We start from the raw sequence: 25,742 nt of genomic DNA on the forward strand, positions 1-25,742 counted from the left end.
TAGGGTCATGCAAGAATATGATGAGTTTCTTCCTCAACAAATCAAAAGGACCTGGCTGATGTTCTCAGCCTCATGGGAAGAATTTGAACACTCACTGGTACCAGGGAGGCAGCCGTGGAAGATGATAGGCACTACAATGTGTTTCTGTAACACTCTGCACTTTTCCAATCTTAACACTAACTGAATTTATATTGAATAGCTTGTTAGTTTCCTGTCACCCTTACAAAGAGATAAGGTCTGTGAAGGCAACCCTCATCTCTACCTGGTCTGTGGGTGATGTATAAGAGATATTTTTAAATAGAAGTGGATGAATAAATGCACAAGTGAGTGAGAGTGAAAATGAAGGCATAGAGGTAGTACAGGGATGTGGTTGCCAGAGAATGGTGCCAGGGTCCAGTGGGATGACTTGGATCAGCTCCGGCCTGCCACTGGCCACTCCCACACAGCTCCTTGCTTTCTAATCCGCTTCTCATTCTCTTTGGGAAGGATTGAGGTCCCTGGAAAACAGCCAAAAAAACTGTTATGGGAACAAGGAGCCCAAATAAAGCCCAAGCATGCATGGGAGGATTTGAGTTCTGAAAGCCACTTCTGTTTCCTCTCCCTCAGCTGAGGGGGCGGGGAAAAGTTCTCAAAGCCATAACTCCTTTTACAGAGAATTAGAAGGCATATAAAGGCCCTGGCTGAGGACTTACTCCCTCAATCTGCACTTGCTGCAAGAACTCTCGATCCTCCACTGACAGAAAATGTCTATCCAGTGAGTATCTCTGGGAAATTTTTTAAAATGCCGTGGTGATGGCATTATATGGTCAAGGGGCGATTTCAAGGGCTCCTGAAGACAAAGCGTTGTTAGATAGCCTATTTGCCTATGACCCTTGTGTCTAGCTGGGGGAATGTTTTGCTATTTATATATTAAAGCAAATATCTAGACTTCAGGTCTAAGTTATGGTAGGATTCGGGGGACTTAGACTGGGGCTAACAAGCAGTTATAAGCACAAGGATCTCAGGCAGACATGGGTTCCCTCCCCTTCTCATCCAGTCATCTCCTATGGGCAGATTACTTAACTTTTTTAAATCTAGGTTTTTCCTTTTATATGGAAGTGATGTAACAACAATACTTATCACATTGTGTTATGAGATTTAAATGAGCTCATACCATGCAAAGATCTTTTTGTAGTAAGCACATAGCACATACTAAATACAATGTAATTGCTATAGTGAGACTGTGAAGAGCTGTCACTCTAAGAACCTGTAATACGGAGCCAAAATGAGGTGGTAGGAAACAAGCAAAAATATGGAATCTGAATCTCCTCTCTATTTTTATAAACTACTATATAGCTCATATGGATTGGTAAAGAAATGAGATGATGGGAAGAAATGATAGTATAGTAGGTGAATATTGAACAGTAAGGTACTGGACCCAAAAAGCTGTCATCCCCAACCACAGGAGAGAGAGGAAGGAGGCAAGCAATCAGTGATGCAGTCAGCTCAGAGTATTGGTTGAGCTAAGATCTCTCTGTGGGAAGGACCCTGTCTAGGACTACCATTCAGGAAGAAAAGTGGCAGCCACAGTATTAGTAGATTAGTCTTCACAAATATGGGAAAACTGCCAAAGGTAAGATTAAATCCACTGAGACTGCTGACATTAAAGAGAGCCCATTTCCTCTGACCTGAAAGAGGGAGCACTGAGCTGAGCCCCCTTCTGAACACAAGCATGCTTGTCTCCCTCTAACCCTATGTGCTCCCTGACACAGGCTTTGGTGAACTGGCACAGAGCAAAGGGCACCTTCTGTCCCAGAGTGCTGTCTGTCTTCTCAGGCTTCTGTGAGTATCAGCATGGGCTCCTTCCTCATTACCGTACCTTTTCAGAGTCGAGCATCCTGCTGGTGGTTACAAGAAACTGTTTGAAACCGTGGAAGAACTATCCTCACCCCTCACAGCTCATGTTACAGGTTGGTCTTGCTGAGGTCTCTCTGCTCCAGCCTCTCACTCAGTGAGAGTGCTGGTCTTCCTCTAGGACACAGGGAGGGGAATGGGGAGGCATGGGGTTTTTTTATACCAAGAACCCATTTCCTCTCATTTAACTTCATTTCTGTAATGTAGAAAAATAAGACTTAACTGGGATTCCTTGAGGACCAACACTACACTTTTGTCATCTTCACACCGACAGCACCTAGCTCAATGCCTGGCACATAGTAAATGTCCTATAAATGTCTGTTCCACTGGTGTCTGAATAATCTGGTAACATTGCATTGAAGGGTAGTGAAGTTCATGCCCCTTCTATTGCAAGAGTGTTGCTTCTGGAGTCAGCAAGATGTAGGTGCTACTCACAGCTCTATGAGTCCACTATCTGTGAACTCTACAAATAACTTAAAACTTCTGCGCCTCACCTACCGAAACTGAAATTTACTTTGTAAGGATATAGTGAAGATTAAATGAGGTTATGGAAATAGAATGATCCAACACAAAGTGATCAAGTGACATTGGTTGTCTTTGCACAGAGACATTATGTGGTCCTAATCTCTTCTCCTGGGGTCACGTAGTGGTATAGGGATGGTCAAAACCTTGGCAATTCTCTCTTCCCAGTTTCCCCTTCTGTAGATGAGCCAGGTGCTTTCTCAACTGGATTCCGATGTTAACAATCTGGACAATAGTAATCAAATTACCATTGTACCTTTTGGTTAAGCCATGCCTTCTCTTCAAATTTTCATATCTTACCAATTGCAACTGAGCTATAGGAAGTAATCCATTTGAAATCCATAAGCTGTACTTTGGAAATTTATATTCATTAAATAAAAGTTAAAAAAAAAAAAAAGAAAATGAAATACATCCTCTGTGATAGTCTGCAGCATGTGGGGGAAAAAAAAAAAATCCTGGTAAGGATTCAGCAAATACTTCCCAATGCTGTATTTTTCAAAAGACATAAAACTAACTGGAAAAACTCAAAGTCCTAACAGCCTATACTGGGTTCCCCTCATTTTGCAGATGAACAAACTGAGGCCAGAGATGGCATGTGCACATTGTGAACCAACATCCTGGTTCCCAGCACTCTGCCCTATGTTCTTGCTGTTACTGCAGATAAATTTAATCTGGACAGTGGTTCACACTCTCGGAGGATGTAGCTCTAAAATTTAAAAAGCCAGTATTCTGGTTGTTTCATTTCAATGGTTTCTTTTATAGAGACATTTTTAAATATCTTGGTCCTCACTCCAAATCAACCCTTCTATCTTTCAGTTGTACAAAATGCATCAAGAAAATTGAAATTCTCTTTAAAAGTGAGGTGACAAAAAAAGTGATGTATATGAGTGAAATTGACATTTTGAGATTTGATTATTGTTTATAGCTCTGTCTATACTCCTGAGGAACAATGTTTTTTTTTTTCCTACTTACTACTTGTTGAATTCTTTATTAAGTGGGGGATAAAGCTTGTGATTTTAAAGTACATTGAAAGTATGTCATTGCAAAAATTAAAAGAAAAATAAGAAAGGAAGGAGGATTTGAGTCAGGGAGGGTGGAAGTATCATTATATTCTTAAAATCATATATATGAAATACATGGATTTGTTCCCTTTAAAAAGAAATGGAAAAACAAATTGTTTCCTTTATATAAATAAAATTAAAAAGAAATGGAAAAACAAATAAATAAGTAAATAAATAAATAAAAATTAACATTAGGAATGAAAATGAAAAAGTGACTTTAAAAAAAAACGTGAGCTGGCCAAAAGGCAAATGGATTGGTATCTGAATAATTTTATTAGGTGGAGAATACCATTGATCTCAAGATGCTTTTCCCTCATTCCTTCCAACGCTTTGTTCAAACGCTGAAGTGTTATACATTCTCTACCACTTGGCCTCCTAATGAAAGTAGACTCAAGCCAGCAGAAAGTATGAAGTGTGTCCAGCATGAGAGCTGGAAGCAGACATTACTGCCAGCTTTGTTAAAAAGATTCTGCCCACTCAGGCTGCTAATAATCTCTTTGCCCTACCAAGGACAAGTCCAGTCCAAAGGCAGGGGTCAGAAGCAATATTCTGTGTCTCACCTTCGCCACAGGCAGGATCCCCCTGTGGCTCACTGGAAGTCTCCTTCGATGTGGGCCAGGACTCTTTGAAGTTGGATCTGAGCCATTTTACCACCTGTTTGATGGGCAAGCCCTGCTGCACAAGTTTGACTTCAAAGAAGGACACGTCACCTACCATAGAAGGTAAAGGAACACTAGGTCTACTCTGCTTCTAGGAATTGTGGAGACTCTCTCAGATCCTATTCCCCATGTGGCGCTGCTTCTTAATCTCCTGAACCCAACAGAAGACCTAAACTGAAAGGACTTCCAAAAGTTAGTAGGAAATCTAGTTAAAAGCTAATGTTATTTTTGGTGCAAAAAATTTTGAAATCCATGCAGAGTTTTTTTTTGCCATATGCATGTGCCATGAACTTTTTAGAGACTTCTCATGTACCCACCTCCGTCTCAGGAGAATCCCCCTGGGTTAGTATATCTGTATGGACACCAGGAACCCTACTATGGGATAAAGAAGAAGCTAATACAAGAGTTTTGGGGTCTGACATAGTTGACTTCAAATCCTATGTCCACCAGACACCATTTTCCTAGGTGGCTAACTTTGACAGGACATTGACATGTTATTTTTGTTTCTGTCATCTGTGAAATTGGACAAATATTTAAATTTGTTTCATAAGCCTGTTACAGAGACTCAATAAGAACACTACCTAGTACATAAGAAACAGTAATAGTAAAAGTCACTATCATGGTTATTATTGTTATTATAACTATTAGCAATCTTGTCTTCTTTCTTTTTTATAATCAGAAAGAACTAGGAAGGAAAAAAGGGAGCCACAGAGGAAAGAAGGACCTGGTACATCATGGTGTTCCCAGTAACAGAAATTTCGTAAAAATGAAAGATTGTTACTGAAAGTTGAGGTCATCCCTCCAGGAGGCCCCCATTAATACCACAGTAAAGATTTTGTCTCCTACTTCAGTGCTCAGGCCATTTCAAGGCTCCATAGATCACCACAAATTTTAGGCATTTTGAAGAGACATCAAAAGGTAAAATAATTGGAGATTTAAAGTAGTCAGGATAACCTGGGTTGTAATAGAAGATAAATAGTTCATGTCAAAGCAAAAATTAGCTATGAAAGCAGAGTTTAGCATTCAGACCTTGGTACCTTTTCCTTTCCATGAAAGTGCAAAATCAGATTTTAACTGACTCTTCACATGAGAAATCCTGACCAATGTATGCAACCAGTGTGGGATATGGTTCAGAAGATCTGCCTGTGCGAGAGATTGAATTCAAGACTGCCTACTTTTTAAAGTAGTAAATTGAATTTTAAAGTTGAAAAAAAGGGAGGGACAGTGGAAAATTGAAAGGAATTCAACCAAGCCGGCGCCATGGCTCACTTGGCTAATCCTCCGCCTGTGACGCTGGCACCCCTGGTTCTAGTCCCGGTCGGGGCACAGGATTCTGTCCCGCTTGCTCCTCCAGTCCAGCTCTCTGCTGTGGCCTGGCAGTGCAGTGGAGGATGGCCCAAGTGCTTGGGCACTGCACCCTCATGGGAGACCAGGATAAGTACCTGGCTCCTGGCTTCGGATCAGCACAGTGCGCTGGCTTCGGCCATTTTGGGGGTGAACCAACAGAAGGAAGACCTTTCTCTCTGTCTCTCTCTCTCTTACTGTCCACTCTGCCTGTCAAAAAAAAAAAAAAGGAATACAACTTGACACATCATGTCTTATAATTTCCCACCAAGGATACCTTGATAGGTGCTGGGCTACAGAGTAGAGGACCTATATGAACTACTTATGGGGCTGCCTGGTGTGATATGGAAATTTCACATTGTCTGGCTCTAGTCAACTTGTGTTTTAATCCAGCTTAGTAACATATGCCAATCACTTAACTTCTGTTAACCTCAGATTCCTCGTCTGCCACTGTGAGGGTCAGAAGACATAAGTGTAGGTGTCTGCATCGTGGTGTAGTAGTTTAAGCCTCCACTTACTACACCAGCATCCCATATGAGAGCACTAGTTGAAGCCTGGCTTATCCGCTTCCAACCAAGCCTCCTGCTAATGTGCTTGGGGAAGCAACAGAAGATGGCCCAAGTACTTGGGCCCCAGGCCATCTTCACATCAGACTGGCCCAGATCTGGCTGTTTCAGCCATCTGGGAAGTAAGCTAACAAATGGAAGATCTCTCTCTCTCTCTTTGCCTTTCTCTCTGTCTCTCCCCCTCTCTCTGTTGCTCTGCATTTCTGAATATATAAATAAATAAATCTTTAAGAAAGAAGAATATATAAATTTAAGCTCTTGGCACATTGCCTCTTTCCCCCATGGTGACTCCAAGAGAGGGAGCTGATAATGTTCTTTATTCTTTGTGTTAGGTGTTTACGATTCTGTTTTAATGAGAACACACACAGTGACCATGTTAAATTCCAAGGGATTGCTCTGATTATCTCTGTCTGTGGTCTTTTCCCGTGTCTCAATGTCCTTCAGGTTTATCCGCACTGATGCCTATGTACGAGCAATGACTGAGAAAAGGATCGTCATAACAGAATTTGGCACCTGTGCTTTCCCAGATCCCTGCAAGAATATATTTTCCAGGTTACTGAAACCAAATTGCAAGTTATTAAAGAATTTTACATTTTCCCTTTTTTCTCATGACTTGAAAGTTATTGGACTGAAAAATTCATTTGCTTCTTCAGGTTTTTTTCTTACTTTCGAGGAGTGGAGGTTACAGACAATGCCCTTGTAAACATCTATCCAGTGGGGGAAGATTACTATGCCTGCACAGAGACCAACTTCATTACCAAGATTAATCCAGAAACCTTGGAGACAATTAAGCAGGTAGGACAAAGTGCTCAGTTTACCTCTCTCAGGAAATTAAAATTTGGAACTTAAAACTAAGTTAGCTATGGAATCTGGTGGAAAGAATGTAAAAGTCAGCTTAAGTTTCAAATCTTTCTTTATCACCAACTACTAGTGATGCAACATAGAGAAAATTTTCTTTCATCTACAATATTTTAAATATTTATATGGATAGGAATAAAATTTTACCAATTACCTAACATAGCCATTCATTCATTTATTCATAACACAAATATTTATTGAGTGATTTCTTTGGACTAAAACTTACACTAACCATAAGAAATACATAAATGAATATGGGTCATTGCCAATACATGGTCCTTGCCCTCCATGACTTTTATATGCTGGCATGGACGTGGTACATAAAGTGCTCAGAAACTTGTAGCTATTAACACCAAAAACTCTTCCAGTCTCAGTTTTAGGCAAATAGTTCTAGGTGCCAATTCTTCCCCTTTTTGACTCTTCTCATTGGAAATAAAGCTATTTCTTAACTGAAATGGCATACAGCAAAATATCATATATATCACAAAGTGACAAAACTTTGTTGAGAATTTAGGCAATCTCTATGCAGCATTTCTTAAGATAGGCCCTCATTTCAACCAGCATTTATTAAGACATCCCTGTTTACAAAACATTCTTCTTATCTGCAGAAGCTTAGCATTGGATAGAAAAATCAAACAAGTACATAACTTTAATAGGACACAACATGATACGAGCCCTCTTTGAAAAGGAAAATCTAGGACAGCACATCTAAGATAGATTACTTCTGTAAGTAGTCGGGGATGCAAGGCTGAGTAGATGAAGGATAGATCAAGGAAGTCTCAAAGGGCTTGCACTTGACTGTAAGGTAAAGAAGACATGGGACTTCAGTGAACTTAGAGAACAACATTCTATATGAAGACAGTAACATGAAAAAAGGAATAGAGGTGGGAAAATAAAAAATTACTCTTTAGTTAGTGTCTAGACTTGTAGTACTTCTTAATAGAAGTACTAGTGGCATGTGCAAGAGGTAACTTTGCACTCTGGGAACTGTCTCATACATAGCAGAGGTTTCAAGTCCTTGGCCTCATCCATTAAATATCAATCATGTCCTTAACCATGGTACAAACACAAAATACCTCTGAAATTTTTAACTCTCCCAGACGTGAGTTGGGGGAAAGTAGAGATACTGCCACTTAAGAATTAGTCATTAAGCTTATGCGATGTCAAGGGAAATCATATGGAAAAGGGTAGGATAAAACAAAAAGCTTGATTAATGGTAGAAATATTGGAATAAGTTGTTTAGACAATGAGAAACTGCTGAAAGGTTCTTGAAGAAGTGGTAGAAGCAGAACTGTACTTTAGGATATTTAACTGGGAAGCTACATGTGGAAGCTCATTTAGAGAAGAACTGAAGCTGAATTTCTAAACCATCCACTTGACTGTGGTAGTGAATTTGTATTCTAGTTGCATGGTACATTAATTGAAATGCAGAAGCTATGGTATGGCTCCAGAAGAGATTTTATTAGGGGTTACATTCCATTGTGAATAGAACTACCTCCTGATTTCATATAAAAATGTAGTTTGAAAGATTGAGATTTCATCTGTTTACTATCACTGAAATAGCCTCCCAACCACTGCCTTTCCTCCAGCCTGATTTTCTTAAAAAGAATTTCCTCAAGACAGCAGAATCAGTTTTTCTAAAATTCGGAAATGATTGGGCTTTTAGCATAGTGGTTAATATCCTGCTCTTCTATACTGGAGTGCCTATTAATGCACACCCTGAGAGGCAGCAGGTGATGACTCAAGAACCTGGATCACTGCCACCCGTGTGGGATACATGACTTGAGTTCCCAGCTTCAGCCCTGGTCTAGCCCTGGGCATCACAAGCACTTGAAGAGTAAACCAGTAATGAGAGAGCTCTCTCTCTATCTCTCTTTCACTCTCTCTTTCTCCCCTCTGTCTCTGTTCTCTGATTTTCAAATAAATAAATACATAGCTTTAAAACATTTAGTACAAATGCAAATGTGTCATTCTATGTAGAGCATCATAGTTTCCAAGGTAAAGTCCAAATAAAGGCCTTTATGGCAGGCCTGTCTTATTTCCCCTCCCCCACCCATTCCTTTACATCAATCATCCCATAACATAGGCTATTTCCAAATTCTGTCCCTTTACATTAGGACTCCTACCCCCTGGCACACGTCATCCTGGTTAAATTCTATTTACCTCTGAAGCATTCGCTGGAGCCCTGACACCTGAAAAACCTGACGAATCCCACAGTCTAGGTTAGATTGTGTCTCTTTAGATACATTTTTTGTATTTAGTGCACGTTATGCCAGTTTATTGGTCTAATGCAGTGCTAGCCAATAGAACTTTATTTCACTATGAAAATTTTCTATTTCTTCGTTGTCTAAGTGCTATCTATGACTTAAAATGTGGCTAATGTGACAGAGGAGCTGAATTTCAAGTTTTATCTGATTATAATTAATTTAAATTTAAATCACTACAAACAACTAGTGTCTACCATGTTCTATGGCACAGGTCTGAGCTGATTTTCTTGAAAGCAAGAATCTTTGTTCTCCTAGACCCTGGCACAGTGCTTGACACAAACTAGAAGCTCAGGGAAAACTTGATGAGTAATTGAGTGTTGAATGACTGAATGTCTTGTTTACTATTTAAATAAGGGTGCTAAGGGGTCCCTATGATTTAAAAAATAGTCTCTGAATCAAATAGAAAGAATCTGGGTTAGATAAAAAATGTACTCCATTAATTATTCACAGAAAAAGTCTTGACCGAGTAGACCATAGGTAGAAATTCTAGTGCTGTTTGCCAGCATGTGTCTCTGTACCCTTGAGGAAGACATTTGACCTCTCTGGGACCTAATTTCTCCTTCTGAACACTAGGCGATTTTTGTGATATATTTGTACTTCTGAATTTCTTAGGAATTAAAATGCTGAATTCTCTCTTCAGAAATGTTTGCATTTAATTTGAGGAGATTCATGATTCCTTCAAGTCTATTTAGATTAATATTTTCTATCATGAGGTCCCTTTCAATTCCCAACACATAATCTATGCAACATACTATGTTTGGTACTTAGATTATACCATACAAACTTACCATTTTTATAAATTGAAAATTATTGACTATCAATGATTTCACAAAATTCAATGCAATACAGTAAGAAGAGTATAAAGAAGACACAGGATTCAAATTTATCATTGTTTGTGCAGAAAAACAAAAAAAGGTAACTAACCAGAGCCATCTATGGTATATATCAAGTGAGGGGCACAGTCGCAGAGAACTCCAGATTTAAGACACTCGCAGAAATAGTATGGGGGTTGGAGGAGAGCTCAGCGCTGAAGGTAGGACTTCAGGCAAATCTGAAAAAGGGTGAGATCCACAGAGATGGAAAGAAAGATAACATGCCCTTGGAGTGAGATTGCAAGAGATAATGGTGGGGTCAGATCTAAGGTCAAAATAAATGCAGGGACCAGCGCTGTGGCTTAGCCAGTAAGGCTGCCACCTGCAGTGCTGGCATCCCATATGGGCACCGGCTTGAGTCCCGGCTGCTCCACTTCTAATCCAGATCTCTTCGGTGGCCTGGGAAAGCAGTGGAAAATGGCCCAAGTCCTTGGGCCCCTGCACCCACATGGGAGATCTGTGTCATAGCTCCAGCTGTTGCAGCCATCTGGGGAGTGAACAAGTGGATGAAAGACTTCTCTCTCTCTCTCTCTCTCTCTCTCTCTCTCTCCCTCTTTCCCTCCCTCTCTGTAACTCTGCCTTTCAAATAAATAAATATTTTTTAAGAAGTAAATTCTTAAGACACATGATGCTTGCTCTCCTTTCATAGGTTGATCTTTGCAATTATGTCTCTGTCAATGGAGCCACTGCTCACCCCCACATTGAAAGTGATGGAACAGTTTACAACATTGGTAATTGTTTTGGGAAAAATTTTTCAATTGCCTACAATATTGTAAAGATCCCTCCACTGCAAGCAGGTGAGTTTACCAATCTTTCTTCTTCTGAAATCAAGTATTTCAGTATTGTGAGGTCACTGGAAAGACATGATACAAGATCAGAATAACAGGATAACATTATATACTAGTTAAGCTACCCTCAAACTTTAGAACAATTACTCTCATCCATACAGCACAGCAGGAAATAACCACTAGAAAATACAGAAAACAGGCTGTCAAGTTCTATTCTACAACATTTAAAGATCTAGCATATAGGATCACATATGATTTAGATTCAAATCCAGCAAACATTTATTGAGCAGTTATTCATGTGCTAGGCAAAGTTGAATTGAACATGTATACATGTATATGTGCATAACAGCATACATATGTATATATGATTATACTACCTATTTTCCATTTGATTTCCAAAACTACAGGTAAATCTATTAACTCTTAATTATACTTTGGAGAACAAATTTGCAGTAGGGAAAGTACTCTAGAATTCTCCATTTATCCTCTATTAACTGCCAAGTTCCTTGATTATTATCTTAATGATAACTGAATTCATGATTATTTGAATTCATATGGATTTTGGCATAGTATTGTTTAATATAGTTCCCTAAGTATAGCACCTCTACCAGCAGTGTCATCTGAGAGCCTTATAGAAATATTAATATTGCGTCCCACCCTAGGCAGACTGAGAGAAATTCTGACAATGGCATCTGGTCTACAATCAGTACTTTAAGAAACATTTAATATGATTTTTCTGATGCACACTAAGGTTTGAGGATCATTGACTTTGTAGTAAATGAACTTTAATGTGCATAAGAATCATTGTACAGAGTTATTGACACAAATCCTTCTATACTATCCTTCCCAGGCATCTTAAAATATTGTCAAAGGCATTTTGAACATACTGACATTTTGCCTTAATCCTCTGACATAAAACCTAACTCCAGCTGTTGCAAGATGCGACTCCACTATATTCTGCATGCCACATCCCATTTGAGTTCACTTTTCCAAATCTGCTGCTATTTGGATTTTCCTGGGTGATTGCAGCTTCACATGAAATTTCTTTAAGAAATGCCAATAACTGAGAAAAAGAAAATGAGCTCTGAAAAAGATCAAGATCTGAAAATGTATTTCTTTGCTTGTATAAGCTGTTCTAAATGCTTTGTATTTTAAAAAACAGAGGCTGTTCCAAAGCCTTTTAAAACCACTTTATTTCAGACAAGGAAGATCCAATAAGCAAGTCAGAGGTCGTTGTACAATTCCCCTGCAGTGATCGATTCAAGCCATCTTACGTCCATAGGTAACTTGAAGGCCTACTATGAATCTGCAGGAAAACTCAAGCTTAAAGATCTTCTTTGCCTACCTTTGATACCAATCCTGATCACAATGTTTCTTGCAGAAAACTAAATTTAAAAATAATTAATTTCAATTGACACTGTTGATTCATATAACTGAGCATACCTTGTGTACACATGTCTGTTTGTGGCTTGAGAATCAGCACTTTCATTAACAAGCCCATTTGTGTTTCTGAACAGTTTTGGTCTGACTCCCAACTACATTGTTTTTGTGGAGACTCCAGTCAAAATTAACCTCTTCAAGTTCCTTTCCTCATGGAGCCTTTGGGGAGCCAACTACATGGATTGTTTTGAGTCCAATGAAACTATGGGGGTGAGTCACATGTATGTTTCTAGGAATGCATGTTCCAAAATGTGTTCTTTCCCCCTTTTGTAGATGAATCAAGATATTTTCCTCATTTTTTTTTTTAGGTTTGGCTTCATATCGCTGATAAAAAAAGAAGGAAATACCTCAATAATAAATACAGGACATCACCTTTCAACCTCTTCCATCACATCAACACCTATGAAGAGAATGACTTTCTGATTGTGGATCTCTGTTGTTGGAAAGGGTAAGAAAGGACATCAGATAAATATTACATCTCCAGGTGCTCAGAGGAATTAGGAGTCTTTTACAGGGACACTGCTCTCAATGTTTAATCTGAATCACACTGAAAAGACAGAGGTATGCGTGAGTCAACAAATGTAATTGAAAAAGCAGTAGGAAGTTGAGGTGAACAGCAATATACACTGAGGATCAAAACTACGGTTAATGATTGAAAACGGATGGAGTCCATGAACCAGACCTGAAAGTAAAAGGTTCTATGACTTAAGAAGTGAACTCAAATTTGGCTCAAACTTGACAAGGTCTCTGGGGAGCCTTCAGTTCTGCTGCCTCTGAGATTAGGACAAAGAGACATGCGTTTTTCAGACCAGCCAAGTCTCTGGAAACATAATGGCCCCTAAGGGCACAAACGGAATGTTGAGTAGAAGAAAGAAAGTATCTGAGGCTACCATTACTTAAATATATCCATGGGGCAAGTTTCTTTGCTTTTTTATTTTCCCCCCTACTGTGGGAAGGAGGAAATGACTGTAAGATACCTGTGCTATTAGCAATTTCGGGATTGTGGAATAAAGAGTAGGCAGGCACCTGTGCTTTTGAAAAGCATGAGTCATCTCTCTAAAATTATTTATAACTGTGCTCATGTTTGACTTCTTATTTTCGCAGATTTGAGTTTGTGTATAATTACTTATATTTAGCCAACTTACGTGAGAACTGGGAAGAGGTGAAAAAAAATGCCAGAAAAGCTCCCCAGCCTGAGGTTCGAAGATACGTACTTCCCTTGAATTTTGACAAGGTAACCTCCCACTACAGAGCTTCATAGTTCAGATATAACCAAAAGTCTTGAAATTTCAGAGATGGAAGAAACTAAAAATAAACTAATTAAACTCACATCCTTTCACAAACAAGGAAACTGAAGCTCAGATGAGTGAAGCAACTTTGGCAAAAGCCAATGGCAACACAACAATATGAGAAATAGGTTTTGTGATTATGAATCTGCTCTTTCAATCACAAAATACTTTGCAAAATGTACTTTCTTTGTGAATAATACAGATCCATTGATTCTTAGGATCCTTTGTCAATACTACAAATAATTTAACTTAAATAATTTGAAATTCTGGAAAGATGAAATATCAAAAATTACCTTTCAGAGAAATGATACCATTGTTTTGTTTTTTCTACCTGTCTCCAGAAATATCACTAGAGGATAAAAATCATTAATAGCATTAGATAATCATGTCATCTCTATTTTGTCTTTCTGTGATTGCCTTGTTTAGAACACCACAGTAACATCAGAATTTTAGTGTGATGGAAATGCCAAATTCAAGAAAAATGGAATTTTCACATATACATGCATGAACATACACTCTCTTTTATGTCGATCTAACCCTAGTTGCACACTAGGGGCTGAGGCAGCTAAACAGAATGCAAACACATTGTACCAATGGCTTAGCTCAGATGTTGTGGAAAATAAACCCAATTTTAAACCAGATACTATTTCCCTTAATTATGCTTGTGATCTCTATAAAAACTAAGGAAGTGGAAGAAGCTGAAATTGGGCATTACACATAGGTAAAAGGGCTCCTACAAAGGAACAGAAGCAGGTGAGTATTTGGTACAGTGGTTAAGATACCACTTGGGGGCCATATTCCTTATCAGAGTACCTGGGTTTGAATCTCAGCTCCTCTCCTGATTCCAGCACATTGCTAAAGGCAGCAGGTGAAGGCTCAAGTACTTGGGTCTCTGCCACTCACTTGAGAAACCAAGGTTGAGTTCTCAGCTCTTGGCTTTGGTGTGGCACAGTCTCAGCTGTTGTGGTCATTTGATGGCATAAACTCGTGGATGGGAGATATCTCTGTCTCTCAGTCTCTGTCTCTATCTCTCACTCTCTCCCTATCTCCCTTTCTAATAAAAATAAGCTTGTATAGAAGGTAAAGAGGAATTTAAAGTGCAAGAATTACTACTTTACTACTTAAACATAAAGTCGTTTCTGGACTGGCTCATTATACACATAGGGAAATGGGTACAGGGCAGAGGAATTGAAAAGATGGGTTAAAGTGCTATTGTAAAGGGCTTTATAAATGTGTGTCACAGCAATGGCATGCAGCCATGTTTGCCCAATGTGCTCAGGTCTGTGTTTCTAACTCTGGTGTCATCATGAGGGACAGAGTGGAATGAGGGGAGTTTAGAGGCTAGAAGACCCACTAGATGATGAATGCAAAGAGATGAACAAAGAGGATAAATACGTGGATTAACAAATGGCCATTGAAAGATAAAAGAAGATACAAAATAGAGAACTAAATACTGGTAGAATCAATAGGAGTTGGAGTCTCATTATATGTGAGGGGTAAAGAGAAAGGAACATGGGATAACTCAGATTTCTGCCCCAAGCAGTCAATTGGATATTGCTACAATTCACTGAATAGGAAGCATAAAAGTAAGAGAAATGGTTTCCTGGAAAAAGAGTAAGATTTATTGTACAGGTGTTGAGTTGAAACCCAGCAGAAATGTCCAATAGGGAGCTGGTATGCATGGATCTGGAGCTCAGAGAAGAGGTCAAGGGGAGGGATCTGTCTGGGTGCCCTAAGCACTCTTGATATTCCCTTTGGAAGCATATCTGTGGCTTGGAATTGAGTGACCATAAAATACATATCACATAAATGAGTCAGCTGATTTCCACAAACTCTTAACTGTGTTAATAAAATCACAATCATCTTTAAAGAATGATGATTTAAAGAATCATCTTTAAAAGATGATCAATAAATTTCAGTACCCACATTCTAACTTGAAGAAAAAGGAAAGATTTTTCTAAATGTGTGGCCATCATTTCCTGAAGAAAGATCACTCAAGTATAGAATTAGGAACTTCAGTGATGATGAAAAATGCCTAATGTCACCCAAATCCTTGCCTTCTCTTTCTCCCAACAGGGACTGAACAGCTGCTACAACAAGTATCACACTGGTTGTCTCAGTGGGAGAGTCAAAGGATACATTGCTTATTCTCATGGATGCCATTACCTAGTGTGGAAGGAAGATGATTCAGAAATGATAATGCATGTCAACATAGGATGAGAACTCTGAGACAGGGATGAATCGACTTATCTAGCCAGAAAATGGAGAAGCCATACTTGTTTGGGGAGATGTATGGAGCAGTTATTTGTAGCCTCAGTATTTTAGCAGATGAGATGGGATTGAAGCAGAACAGTTGAAGACAGGAAGAACAGTTTGAGGAGAGAGCCAGAAATGGAGAAGCAGACAAGCAGGGAAAACTGCCTGCAATCCAACTGATTGGAACGTGGGCAAAAGCAATAGAGGAAATGGGGTAAAAAGCTATGAAAGTGGGTTTTTTTTTCAAGATTGGCTTATTTATTTGAAAGGCAGAGTTACAGAGAGAGAAGGAGAGACAGAAAGAGAGATCCTCCACTCACTGGTTCACTCCACAAATGGCTGCAATAGCCATGGCTGGGCCAGGCCAAAGCCAGGAGCTTCATCCAGGTCTCCCACGTGCGTGCAAAGGCCCAAGCATTTGGGCCATCTTCCTTGGTTTTACTAGGTGCATTACAAGAAGCTGGTTTGGGGGTGAAGCTGCCAGGACGCAAATCGGCGCCCTTATGGGATGGTAGCACTGCGAGCTGTAGCTTAACCGCTACACCACAACACTGGTCCCAAAAGTAGGTTGTTAAACTCAGAAGGACTTAAGGTCAGGCTAAGTGGTTTGCATTTTATTGACATGTAATGCAGAGACATGAAGATATGTGAACAGAAGAAAAGCTGATAGTTACAGATATTTAAATGATATCAAGATATATAAAAATAGATAAATGAGAGTGTAACAGGGAGAAAATATTTTAGATTAATTTTTTTCTAAATGAAACTAATTTTTCCTTCTTTTTGAAGTGAGGAATTCAATAGCCTGAGAATACACAGAAAGTCTCACTCTAACCCCTACCTTCATCTACTCCATTCCATTCACCCTCATTTCTTATTGGTAATTTTATTAGTATCTTCCTTGAGTTTTATTTGTGCAAATATAAGAAAATATAAAATGTATGTATTCATATATATATAATTATTATTTCATTTTCTGTTATACAAAATAATTTTCTATATTCACTGTGAGGATATAAAGATAATGCTATAGATTTCTTATACTGAAGACCTAATTTATATATTTACTTGTTTATGCTATATTTATTTTTTTGAGATGACACATTTTTAATTTACATTATAATCAAATATTAATGGCTCCACTGAATAAAGAGTCCAACAAATAAAATATAAAACTATCATAGTCCAGCAGGAAAATAGGCAAGAGCTAGAAACAATAATCATATGAAAAAATGTTCAACTTCCCTCATATAAAGTAAATTTTAAATAGTCACAAAATAGTTGAAAGAGTATATAATTCTTATCAATTTGACAAAGATTTAAAGCAAAGTTTGACAGAGTATTGCATGTGCAGTAAAACAGATACACACTGGCATTTCTTTCTCTTTTAAATAAAGTTTAGCTCCCACATATAAGAGAAATAAAGGCCTATTTTTAAAAAACCATGTAGGATAAAGAGAAGCAATTCAACTAAAAACCACATAAATAATATGTTTGGCATAGACCTTTGTATTTATTCTGCACATGAATATAAATATGTGTATATAAACACATCACTTTCTTCTTCCCAACATTGCCATAAATGTTTTAAATGCCTATTTCACAAATCTCACAAAATGTGTTTCTCTAACTATTCCTCTGCTACCATTCCTCCCTATCCTAAAATATTCTACTATTCACTCTTAATTCATAGTCAGTACCAGAAAACCCTGTGCATCATCTTCTCAGAATGTTTCCTCTTCCTTCTTTCTTTAGCCAAAATCCCACTCCCCTCTGAGGACATAGGTCTCTCTACCGGCAGCTTCCAAGGGAGCTAGTTTCTTCTCTGTCCACGTTGGGTAGGCGTCCTGGTTTCTCTTTCCTGCTTTCAGACTATTGCTCCTCCATTCACCCTTGAGATTCCCCAACTTTTAATCTTATTTTAGCCATTCAATCAAATAGCCAATTAGTACTACACATAGCCATATATACACCCCTCATTATTTTTTTCATTACTAACCACTGCTTCTATTCCTCTTGGCTCGATAACACTCTGTTCCCAGCTCTAATCCTGTCTGTTATTCTTGAAACATTCAGTATGCCTATCATAATTTATCCTTCTAACAACCCTGCCTGAGTTCCGTGACCTATTGCATGACCTCTTGTCATCTATTCTGTTTCAGCCACTTCTCTTTTCAGAATTATAACCTTAATCGATCAATTCCCGCTCCTGTGATCCTTCTGTAATCTCAGTGTCTTGAAGATGCAATCTGTCTGCCACCTTTTAACTTTGAACCTCGCCTGCCCTGTTGCAATTCCCACTAGCAGCCTCTAATCCATTGAACATCCTACTTTTTCACTATCCACCAATCCCTAGAGTAAGTATGTATCTTCCTCTTTCAATTTAAATTTCATGATTAATGATAATAATCACCCCCATCATATAGATCTTATTTTTCTTGCTTCTTTCTTACTTCATCAAACTGATTTGTCAAAACCATACCCTAGTTAAATTTTACTCTTAAACCATTCTATGTTTATATCTCTGAGGCTGAAAAAAACAATTATGTTAATTGGTCTGATTTTGAATCATGACCACAAACCTGGCTGCTGCAATTTGCCACTTTACTTCCTCTCTCACTTTGCTGGTTAAATATTCCACACCCTCTTACCTTCCAACTTTTCACACCTCCCATGGCAGCACTCATATGCAGTTGATAACTATATTTCCTATTCCTCTGAAACAAATGAAAACTCAAAAAGAACCAGAGGCTCCTACAACCACATTTACCCACCCACCAGCATCTGTACTCATATACTGAATTATCTGTTTTCCTCTCCAGATCACCCACTCAGACTTCACTCTAGCCTCTCTCTCGCTCTCACTCTCTTGCGCGCTCTCTCTCTCTCATCATTCCTCTACCATTTTCAATGGATCACTCACCTCATGCTCTTAGAAATCTTTCTCCTGACTCATTTTGCCTCAACTTCCCATTCCTCCTCTTGGAGGGCACCGGAATACACTCTGCGCCTGTTACAGATTTGTGCTTTAGAGCAGACAATGCGTATTTCCAACTTTCCGTTACACGCAAGGTCGCCGTGACCTACTGTTAGGCCACCTCTCCGTCTGGATATCCAGTAGACATCTCGAGCTGAAGGCAGGGAGGCCTGCGCTTCTTTTGTTCCCCCACGGCCTGCAGTCGCTCTCATCTCCGTGGTGCCCATGCCAATCTTGGTGCCATGCCTGACTTTTCTCTTGTATTCCTCCTCTTCACCACCCCCTGTAGTCTGCAACATACCCATCAGGTCCCCTGATTCTACTCTGGGTCGCTTCTATTCCCATGGGTGGTTTCAGCAGAGCAGCCAATGGGAATGTATTAAAAAGAAGCCAAAGCATGTAACTCCTCCGTTCAAAATCCTTTAGTGCCTCCCCATTGCTCACTCATAGAGGAAGCCGTAGTCCTCATGATGACCTGGAAGCCGCTATACAGTCTGGCCCCATGACTCCTCCCCCTTCTCTTCTCCTCTTCCCCGCCGTGCTGGGTGAGTTGCAGCCACGCTGTTCTCTTTAATTCTCCTCAGCACATGGGCCCTCCAATTTCCTCAGGCCTTTTCACCGTTTATTCTCTTTGCTTGAACACATTGCTAATTTTCTCATCTTCTGGGTTTGTCTCAAATGCCAATTTTTAAAAAGGCCTACCCTTGCCTCTTAACAAATGTGCACCCTTGGTATTTGTGAGCCCCCAACTCTATTAGCCAGTCCACATTCAAGGTATATTATACTCATATGCATGGATTTCAACCAAAATAAAGTTATCTTTTAATTTCACTCTTCCACCAATTTTGAAGTATCCTCATATATTTTAGTTATTAATTGTATTTAGTGTTTAACTTCCTGAACTAAAATGTTAGCTTTATGAAGAAAAGGATTTTATTCTTTGAACTAGCCCCAAAATCTAGGCTAGAGCCTAGAGCAAAACATGTAATCAAGAATTGATTAAATATATTTGAACTTAGAGCTTATAATAATTATGAAAATAATCTGGAAATGCGTGTGCATTTATATGCACCATACATGTGTGAAACAAAAGATCTTCAAAAACATGCAGTTTAGTGGTTTCCCTATGTATTTTTTTTTCTTTTGGAAATATAACTGCAAGGATTGTTTCAAACAAAATTAAAACATAAACTAACTATGGAATAGATAAGTACATTTTTATTGCTTGGGCATTTGAAGTCTTTGTTACTTTTGTTTTGCAGAAAAATGTATTTTTGCTGTTGTTCCTTTGTTTGCAGAAGATATTCCTCAGTGCTTTTCTTCAAGGGTGGTCTCCTTGTACAGCTGAAAAAACTGAGGCCTGAGAGGTTGTGTGACTTCTCCAGGGATCCACAGCCGTGGACCGACGTGGGCACAGACAGCCTGCCCGCGCCGGCCTCATCTTTAATTCCCTGCCTTGTTCCTCCCTGCACATTGAAAAGAGGCAAAGCTCGGGAAGCGTGCAGTTATGACTGCCTGAATTTTCTTCCTGCTCACTGAGGTTTCTGTTACTTCTTTCTTAGGCGGACACAGGCAAGAATCTAGTCACGCTGCCCAACACAACTGCCACGGCGATTCTGTGCAGCGATGAGACCATCTGGCTGGAACCTGAGGTTCTCTTTTCAGGACCTCGCCAAGGTAAAATGGTCTAGAGAAAAAGCTCACACAGGAGGGCACAAGTGTTCCATTTGGAGACATCAAGTGAATTTTCCTAAGCCTGTGCTCTGTTTTGTAGCATTTGAGTTTCCTCAAATCAATTACCAGAAGTACGGCGGGAAACCTTATACATACGCGTATGGACTTGGCCTGAATCACTTCGTTCCCGACAGGGTAATTAATCCATCTTCCTAACATTACAGCAGTGTTTTTGCAACAGTTGCTAGTTAAGCAATGCACATTGACTGATTTTTTTTTTTTTTTTTTTTTTTTTTTTTGTCTTATAATCAGCTCTGTAAGCTGAACGTCAAAACTAAAGAGACCTGGGTATGGCAAGAGCCGGATTCATACCCATCAGAACCCATCTTTGTTTCTCATCCAGATGCCTTGGAGGAAGATGATGGTAATGACAGCAGTGGATGGGTCTAAACACTCTTTTTAGAGGATTTCTGTGTATTAGCTCAATTACTGCCTCATATTCTGAAACAATTCTTTTTTTTTTTTTTAAAAAGTATATTTAAGGGATAAAACTATATATATTTGATACACATATATGTATACACATTTGAGGAATAGCAAAACAGGCAGGCAGAAAACTCCTATCCTCTGATTTAATCCCAAATGTACACAATGGCCCTGAGCCCAACTGGGGACTGAAGCCAGGAGCAGGGATCTCAATCCAGGTATGCCACGTGAGCAACAAGAACCCAATGACTTGAGTTATCACCCCTGCCCTCTAAGTCTTCAATAGCAGGAAGCTAGTATCAGGAACAGGTGCCAAGAATTTAACCCAGACATATGGGACATGGACTTCTTTTTTTTTTTTTTTTGATTAATTTATTTGAAAGGCAGGGTTACAGAGAGGCAGAGGCAGAAAGAGAGAGAGAAAGAAAGAGAGAGAGGTCTTCCATCTGCTGGTTCATTACCCAAATGGCTACAATGGCCAGAACTGGGCCAAACGGAAGCCAGTAGCCAGGAGCTTTTTCTGGGTCTCCCATGTTGAGTACAGGGGCCAAAGAACTTGGGCCATCTTCCACTGCTTTCCAGGCCATAGCAGAGAGCTGGATCGTAAGGGGAGCAGCCAGGACTTGAATCAGCATCCATATGGGATGCCAGCACTGCAGGCGGTGGCTTTACCCGCTGAACCACAGCGCAGTCCCGAGGACATGGACTTCTTAACCGGCATCTTAACCACTGGGTTAAATCCCTGATCCAGAAATGATTCTCAGTATTGTAAATGGGACAGTACAAAGAAGTTAAACTTACTTGAAAGTAGGCTTCATCTTGTGGTTAGGTCTTATTGACTACTTGTAAAAAAAAATTCTAAGCATCACTGTCTAGATGAGAGAGAAGAAGAAATAGCAGCATGAAATCTAGGTGTTTTTTTGTTTGTTTGTTTGTTTTTTTGTTTTTTTGTTTTTTTGTTTTTTTGTTTTTTTTTTTTGCCTTTTCCAACCAAGACCTATTTCTGATAAAGGACAAAGAAGGAAACTGAGAATTCTGGAGGATCGAAGAGGCAAATTCATGCTTGTGACTGTAGTTTTGATTTGTTCTTTTAAAAACCTGAAGCTAGAGAGGGATCCAGAGCCATAGCCTATAATGTGAAGTTAGTTTAAACAATTCATAGAATAAGAAGATTAAAAGATAAGTCTACTTTGGTAAAAAAAAAAAATTGAATTTCATGAATAATTTTCTCATAATACAAAATTTTTCATAAACTTTTAAAAGAACAATCATATTTATAGATTTGAAAAAATTTTTGCACAAAAGTAAATTTAGCATTTAGTTCTGCTTTCCAGAAGTATCCTCATACAATAACTCCATTACAAAGCATCAGTCTTAGTTAATTATTGATGATAGAGATAGATTATACTTTTTAGGATTAAAATGTGGGTAACCATAGAGAAATGAGACAAAGAATTGTGGAGCCACATCATGCTAAATGATTTTACATAAGTCCAGTCAAAACTGCAAAAAGTTTGTTCTTTTGTTTGAAGGAAGTCAGTTTCCAGACAATTCTTAGAAATCAGATATATTATATCTTACTTTCAAAGTCTCTTAATATAGACTTTTTTGATTACCATAACATTGTTTCTGGCAGTGAGTAAAGCAGACATTTTATTCTCATGTTATAGATAAGAACACAGATCCATTCATTCCATAGTATTTAATGAGTACCTGCTATGTTCTAGGTAGGATATTGAGATACAACAGTGAGTGAATGACCCCTTTCCTGGAGTGATAGTGTAGGGAACAGGATGAGTTAAAAGACTTAGAAAAGTCAGAAATGAAATTGAGTCAAGTGGCTGTTTTTATTTAATCAAGGTAATTCCACTTAAATTATTTCAATTATGTTTAATTATTCCAATTTTGTTTAGTCTGTGAGCCTGGGCTTTTTAAGATTCACTGCTGCCTTATTTACTTCTTATTAACAGGTGTAGTTCTGAGTGTGGTGGTAAGCCCTGGGGCAGGGCAAAAGCCTGCTTATCTCCTGATTCTGAATGCCAAGGACTTGAGTGAAGTTGCCAGGGCTGAAGTGGAGATTAACATCCCTGTCACCTTTCATGGACTATTCAAAAAATCATGAGCATATTCTCATAAGATATGTCTCCAGTGACAAAACTAAGGAAACAGCTTCAGGTCTGCAATCAAATTCTGTTCAGTTTCAGCCTGCTGTATGTCCTGGTTTTAACTTCCAGATGCACCCAGTTTTGCAATGTTTTATGGAAATCGCTGAGTTGAACAAGCAATTCCTTTTTAGTTTTTTTTAAAGTACATAGTGAGATCATCATCCTTTCTCTGTTAGACCATATCTGAAAAGCTCTTTTGAATCTTTAGCAATCAAATAGGATATGAATATAGGCTTATCAAACTGCTTTTTATTTCTGTTATGAAGTGCATTTTAGGTACCTTGTCTGCTCCAATTAATTTTTTACACTTAAAAACCAAAATCCTCTACACCTGATTTGTATGTGGCTTTGATGAATCAACACAGTATCATGCAAAAAAGCTAATTACTAAATTCTGAAACCAGGGACTATCATCTAACAGTAATCATAATAAATGTTTTGCACATATGTGACAGTGTGAAGATTCTCAAGCTTATGAACTCTAACCTTTCCATTTTATATTGACAATTACTATAATTTCTGATTTTATAATGAGGAAACCTATGTCTAATCAACTGAGGCCTGTCAAATAAAAGATGTCTCAGTGATTAAGCAACATATTAAAAGCATATTGAATATGAAACAAGTAAATGTAGTAGTGACTATTTTTTTTGAAAAATAGAAATAAAATCTTTACAAATATATCTACTTCAAATCTGATTATGATGTAATATTTTGGGGGTTATACTGTGTTGCCACTTCTGGTTAATGATAGTTAAGCACTCTGCAATCGCCTGACTGGAGAACATAATATATCATCAACATTCTGATATTAATACATTTTAAGTACTTTTAGTTTTAAATTACCCCTTTATGTGCTGCAGATTGCAAAAAATGGATATTGACAAAGAATCATATGGTACATTTTACTCTTGGTATATATCTTATGCCTGAAAGCATCGTGTATCATTATACTTAACATGATCAACCTCATGTTTCATTAGGTAACAATAGCTTGAAGGAACAGACTGACCATGAGACTTGATGCTTCCATTTGATTTCTTTACTTATAGATGCAAACCCATTTTTAAAATTAGAAATATTCATTAAAATATACTTTTCAAAGAAAATATAAAAATGCAGGAAGGTAGAAATTATAAAGTAAAATCATACATTTTTAAATGACTTATTATTTGGGTACTAGTCTTTTCCTTCTTTTTTCCCCTGTAGATTTTTAATGAAATAATTATTCACACATTGCTAATCTCCAAGTAGAACTAGAAATTTCCCCACAAAAAGGGAAAGTGAAGGTGAGAGGGGAATGTCAGAGAATTACGTGTCACTTTAAAAAATATTAATTCTTTTTTGTCTCTAGACATGGCATGTGGATAGAATTCCACAAAGAAAGCCACTTGCCCCTTATTTTAAAAATGTAGAAAATAAATTACTGAAAAATGACTAAGATTTAAACTTCAGGTCACTGAATTGAAAAGAGAAGAATTCCTACTCTTGCCCTTCCTACACTTTATTTTAATATAGTTTTAAAGATTTATTAATCTGTTTGAAAGGCCAAGTTATACAGAAAGAAAGGGGACTGAGAGAGAGAGAGGCTTTCCACTGGATCACTCCTCAAATGACTGCAATGGCTGGAGCTGGGCCAGTCCAAAGCCAGGAGCTTCTTCCAGGTCTCCCACGTGGTACAGGGGCCCAAGTATTTGGACTATCTTCTGCTGCTTTTCCAGGCACATTAGCAAGGAGCTGGATGGTAAGTGGAGCAGCCAGGACTTGAACTGGTGTCCATATTTGTGGCTGGCATTGTAGGCAGCAACTTTATTCAATACACTACAATGCCAGCCCCCACTTCCTACACTTTTCAATCTATCAGTCCCTTCTTGGTTCCTTCCTATTCATTTTCCGTGAAGCAAATCTCACAATTCAGGGTGCTCATATCTCCTGCTAGTATATGATCCTCTGCTGACATCACCACAGAGCAAAGAAGGGAGAGAGGCATATCTAATAGAAACAATGTTCTGCCAATGCCATTTCACCAAACTTAGGAATCTCTGCCACAATCATTGATAATGTCCCAGTAAGAAGGCTTAAAAGTTGCTTTTCAAGTTCAAAGCTAGAATCTACATTTTAAGAGCTAAATTAGAATAACGGAATTTAAGTCAGGCAAGACATTAACTTGTAAATTCGGATTGAATAAGTTAAGGATCCTGCTTTCTAGGGAACAGCTACCTATCTGGGGAATTAGAGAACTGCACAACCTATAAACAAATAAATCCACTTTAAGGGAAGAAATTCCATTAAGTTATAAACATGAACCTGCTATTAACCACTTATTTGGAAATAACATCTTGTTTGGAATCAGTGCTTTATTCCATTTTGGGTGTATTATATTTTTTCATAGCTAAGGGGAAAAGATAATGAAACTTTTGAGATAATATCATCAGGAGGTAACTGGTAACTGATAATTTTCTTATAGCAAACAGTCTAGGCAAATTTCTTTTACTATATAGTAAAGCAGAAAATATCAACAGACATCAAAAGGAATCTACCTTTTGAAGAATTCTATGGTAATAGCACTCTGTAATCCCACAGCTGGAGTATAATGCAGTGCTTTCTTCTGTCAGCCTATTAGGC

The 25,742-nt window shown here is 38.5% G+C and overlaps 1 protein-coding gene across 3 annotated transcripts; it reads left to right on the forward strand.

Moving 5' to 3' along the window:
- The first annotated feature begins 610 nt into the window (after positions 1-610).
- Positions 611-23,804, forward strand: RPE65 (retinoid isomerohydrolase RPE65). 3 transcript variants are annotated; one of them, XM_002715929.6, is made up of 14 exons: positions 611-754; positions 1,867-1,949; positions 4,048-4,198; positions 6,490-6,597; positions 6,699-6,840; positions 10,692-10,839; positions 12,031-12,112; positions 12,348-12,480; positions 12,579-12,718; positions 13,375-13,504; positions 20,355-20,469; positions 20,567-20,661; positions 20,779-20,890; positions 22,923-23,804. In XM_002715929.6, exons 1-14 carry the CDS (start codon positions 744-746, stop codon positions 23,072-23,074), a joined length of 1,602 nt encoding a protein of 533 aa, XP_002715975.1. In that variant the 5' UTR covers positions 611-743; the 3' UTR covers positions 23,075-23,804. The 3 variants fall into 3 exon arrangements, with proteins under 3 accessions (XP_002715975.1, XP_051712325.1, XP_089193343.1); XM_051856365.3 differs by lacking the exon at positions 1,867-1,949 and adding an exon at positions 1,752-1,821 and having other exon boundaries at positions 672-754; positions 22,923-23,248; XM_089337217.1 differs by lacking the exon at positions 4,048-4,198 and having other exon boundaries at positions 700-754; positions 22,923-23,248.
- The last annotated feature ends 1,938 nt before the right edge of the window (positions 23,805-25,742 follow it).

The sequence above is a fragment of the Oryctolagus cuniculus genome, chromosome 7, assembly GCF_051225735.1.
Source record: "Oryctolagus cuniculus isolate XC-2025 breed Fujian yellow rabbit chromosome 7, ASM5122573v1, whole genome shotgun sequence".
Taxonomy (NCBI): domain Eukaryota; kingdom Metazoa; phylum Chordata; class Mammalia; order Lagomorpha; family Leporidae; genus Oryctolagus; species Oryctolagus cuniculus.

Bases quoted from the DNA above. Each gene is read 5' to 3' on its own strand.
- RPE65 (XM_002715929.6), top strand. The intron at 6,598-6,698 runs GTTACTGAAACC...TTGCTTCTTCAG, and splicing joins TGCAAGAATATATTTTCCAG to GTTTTTTTCTTACTTTCGAG. The intron at 6,841-10,691 runs GTAGGACAAAGT...CTCCTTTCATAG, and splicing joins CCTTGGAGACAATTAAGCAG to GTTGATCTTTGCAATTATGT.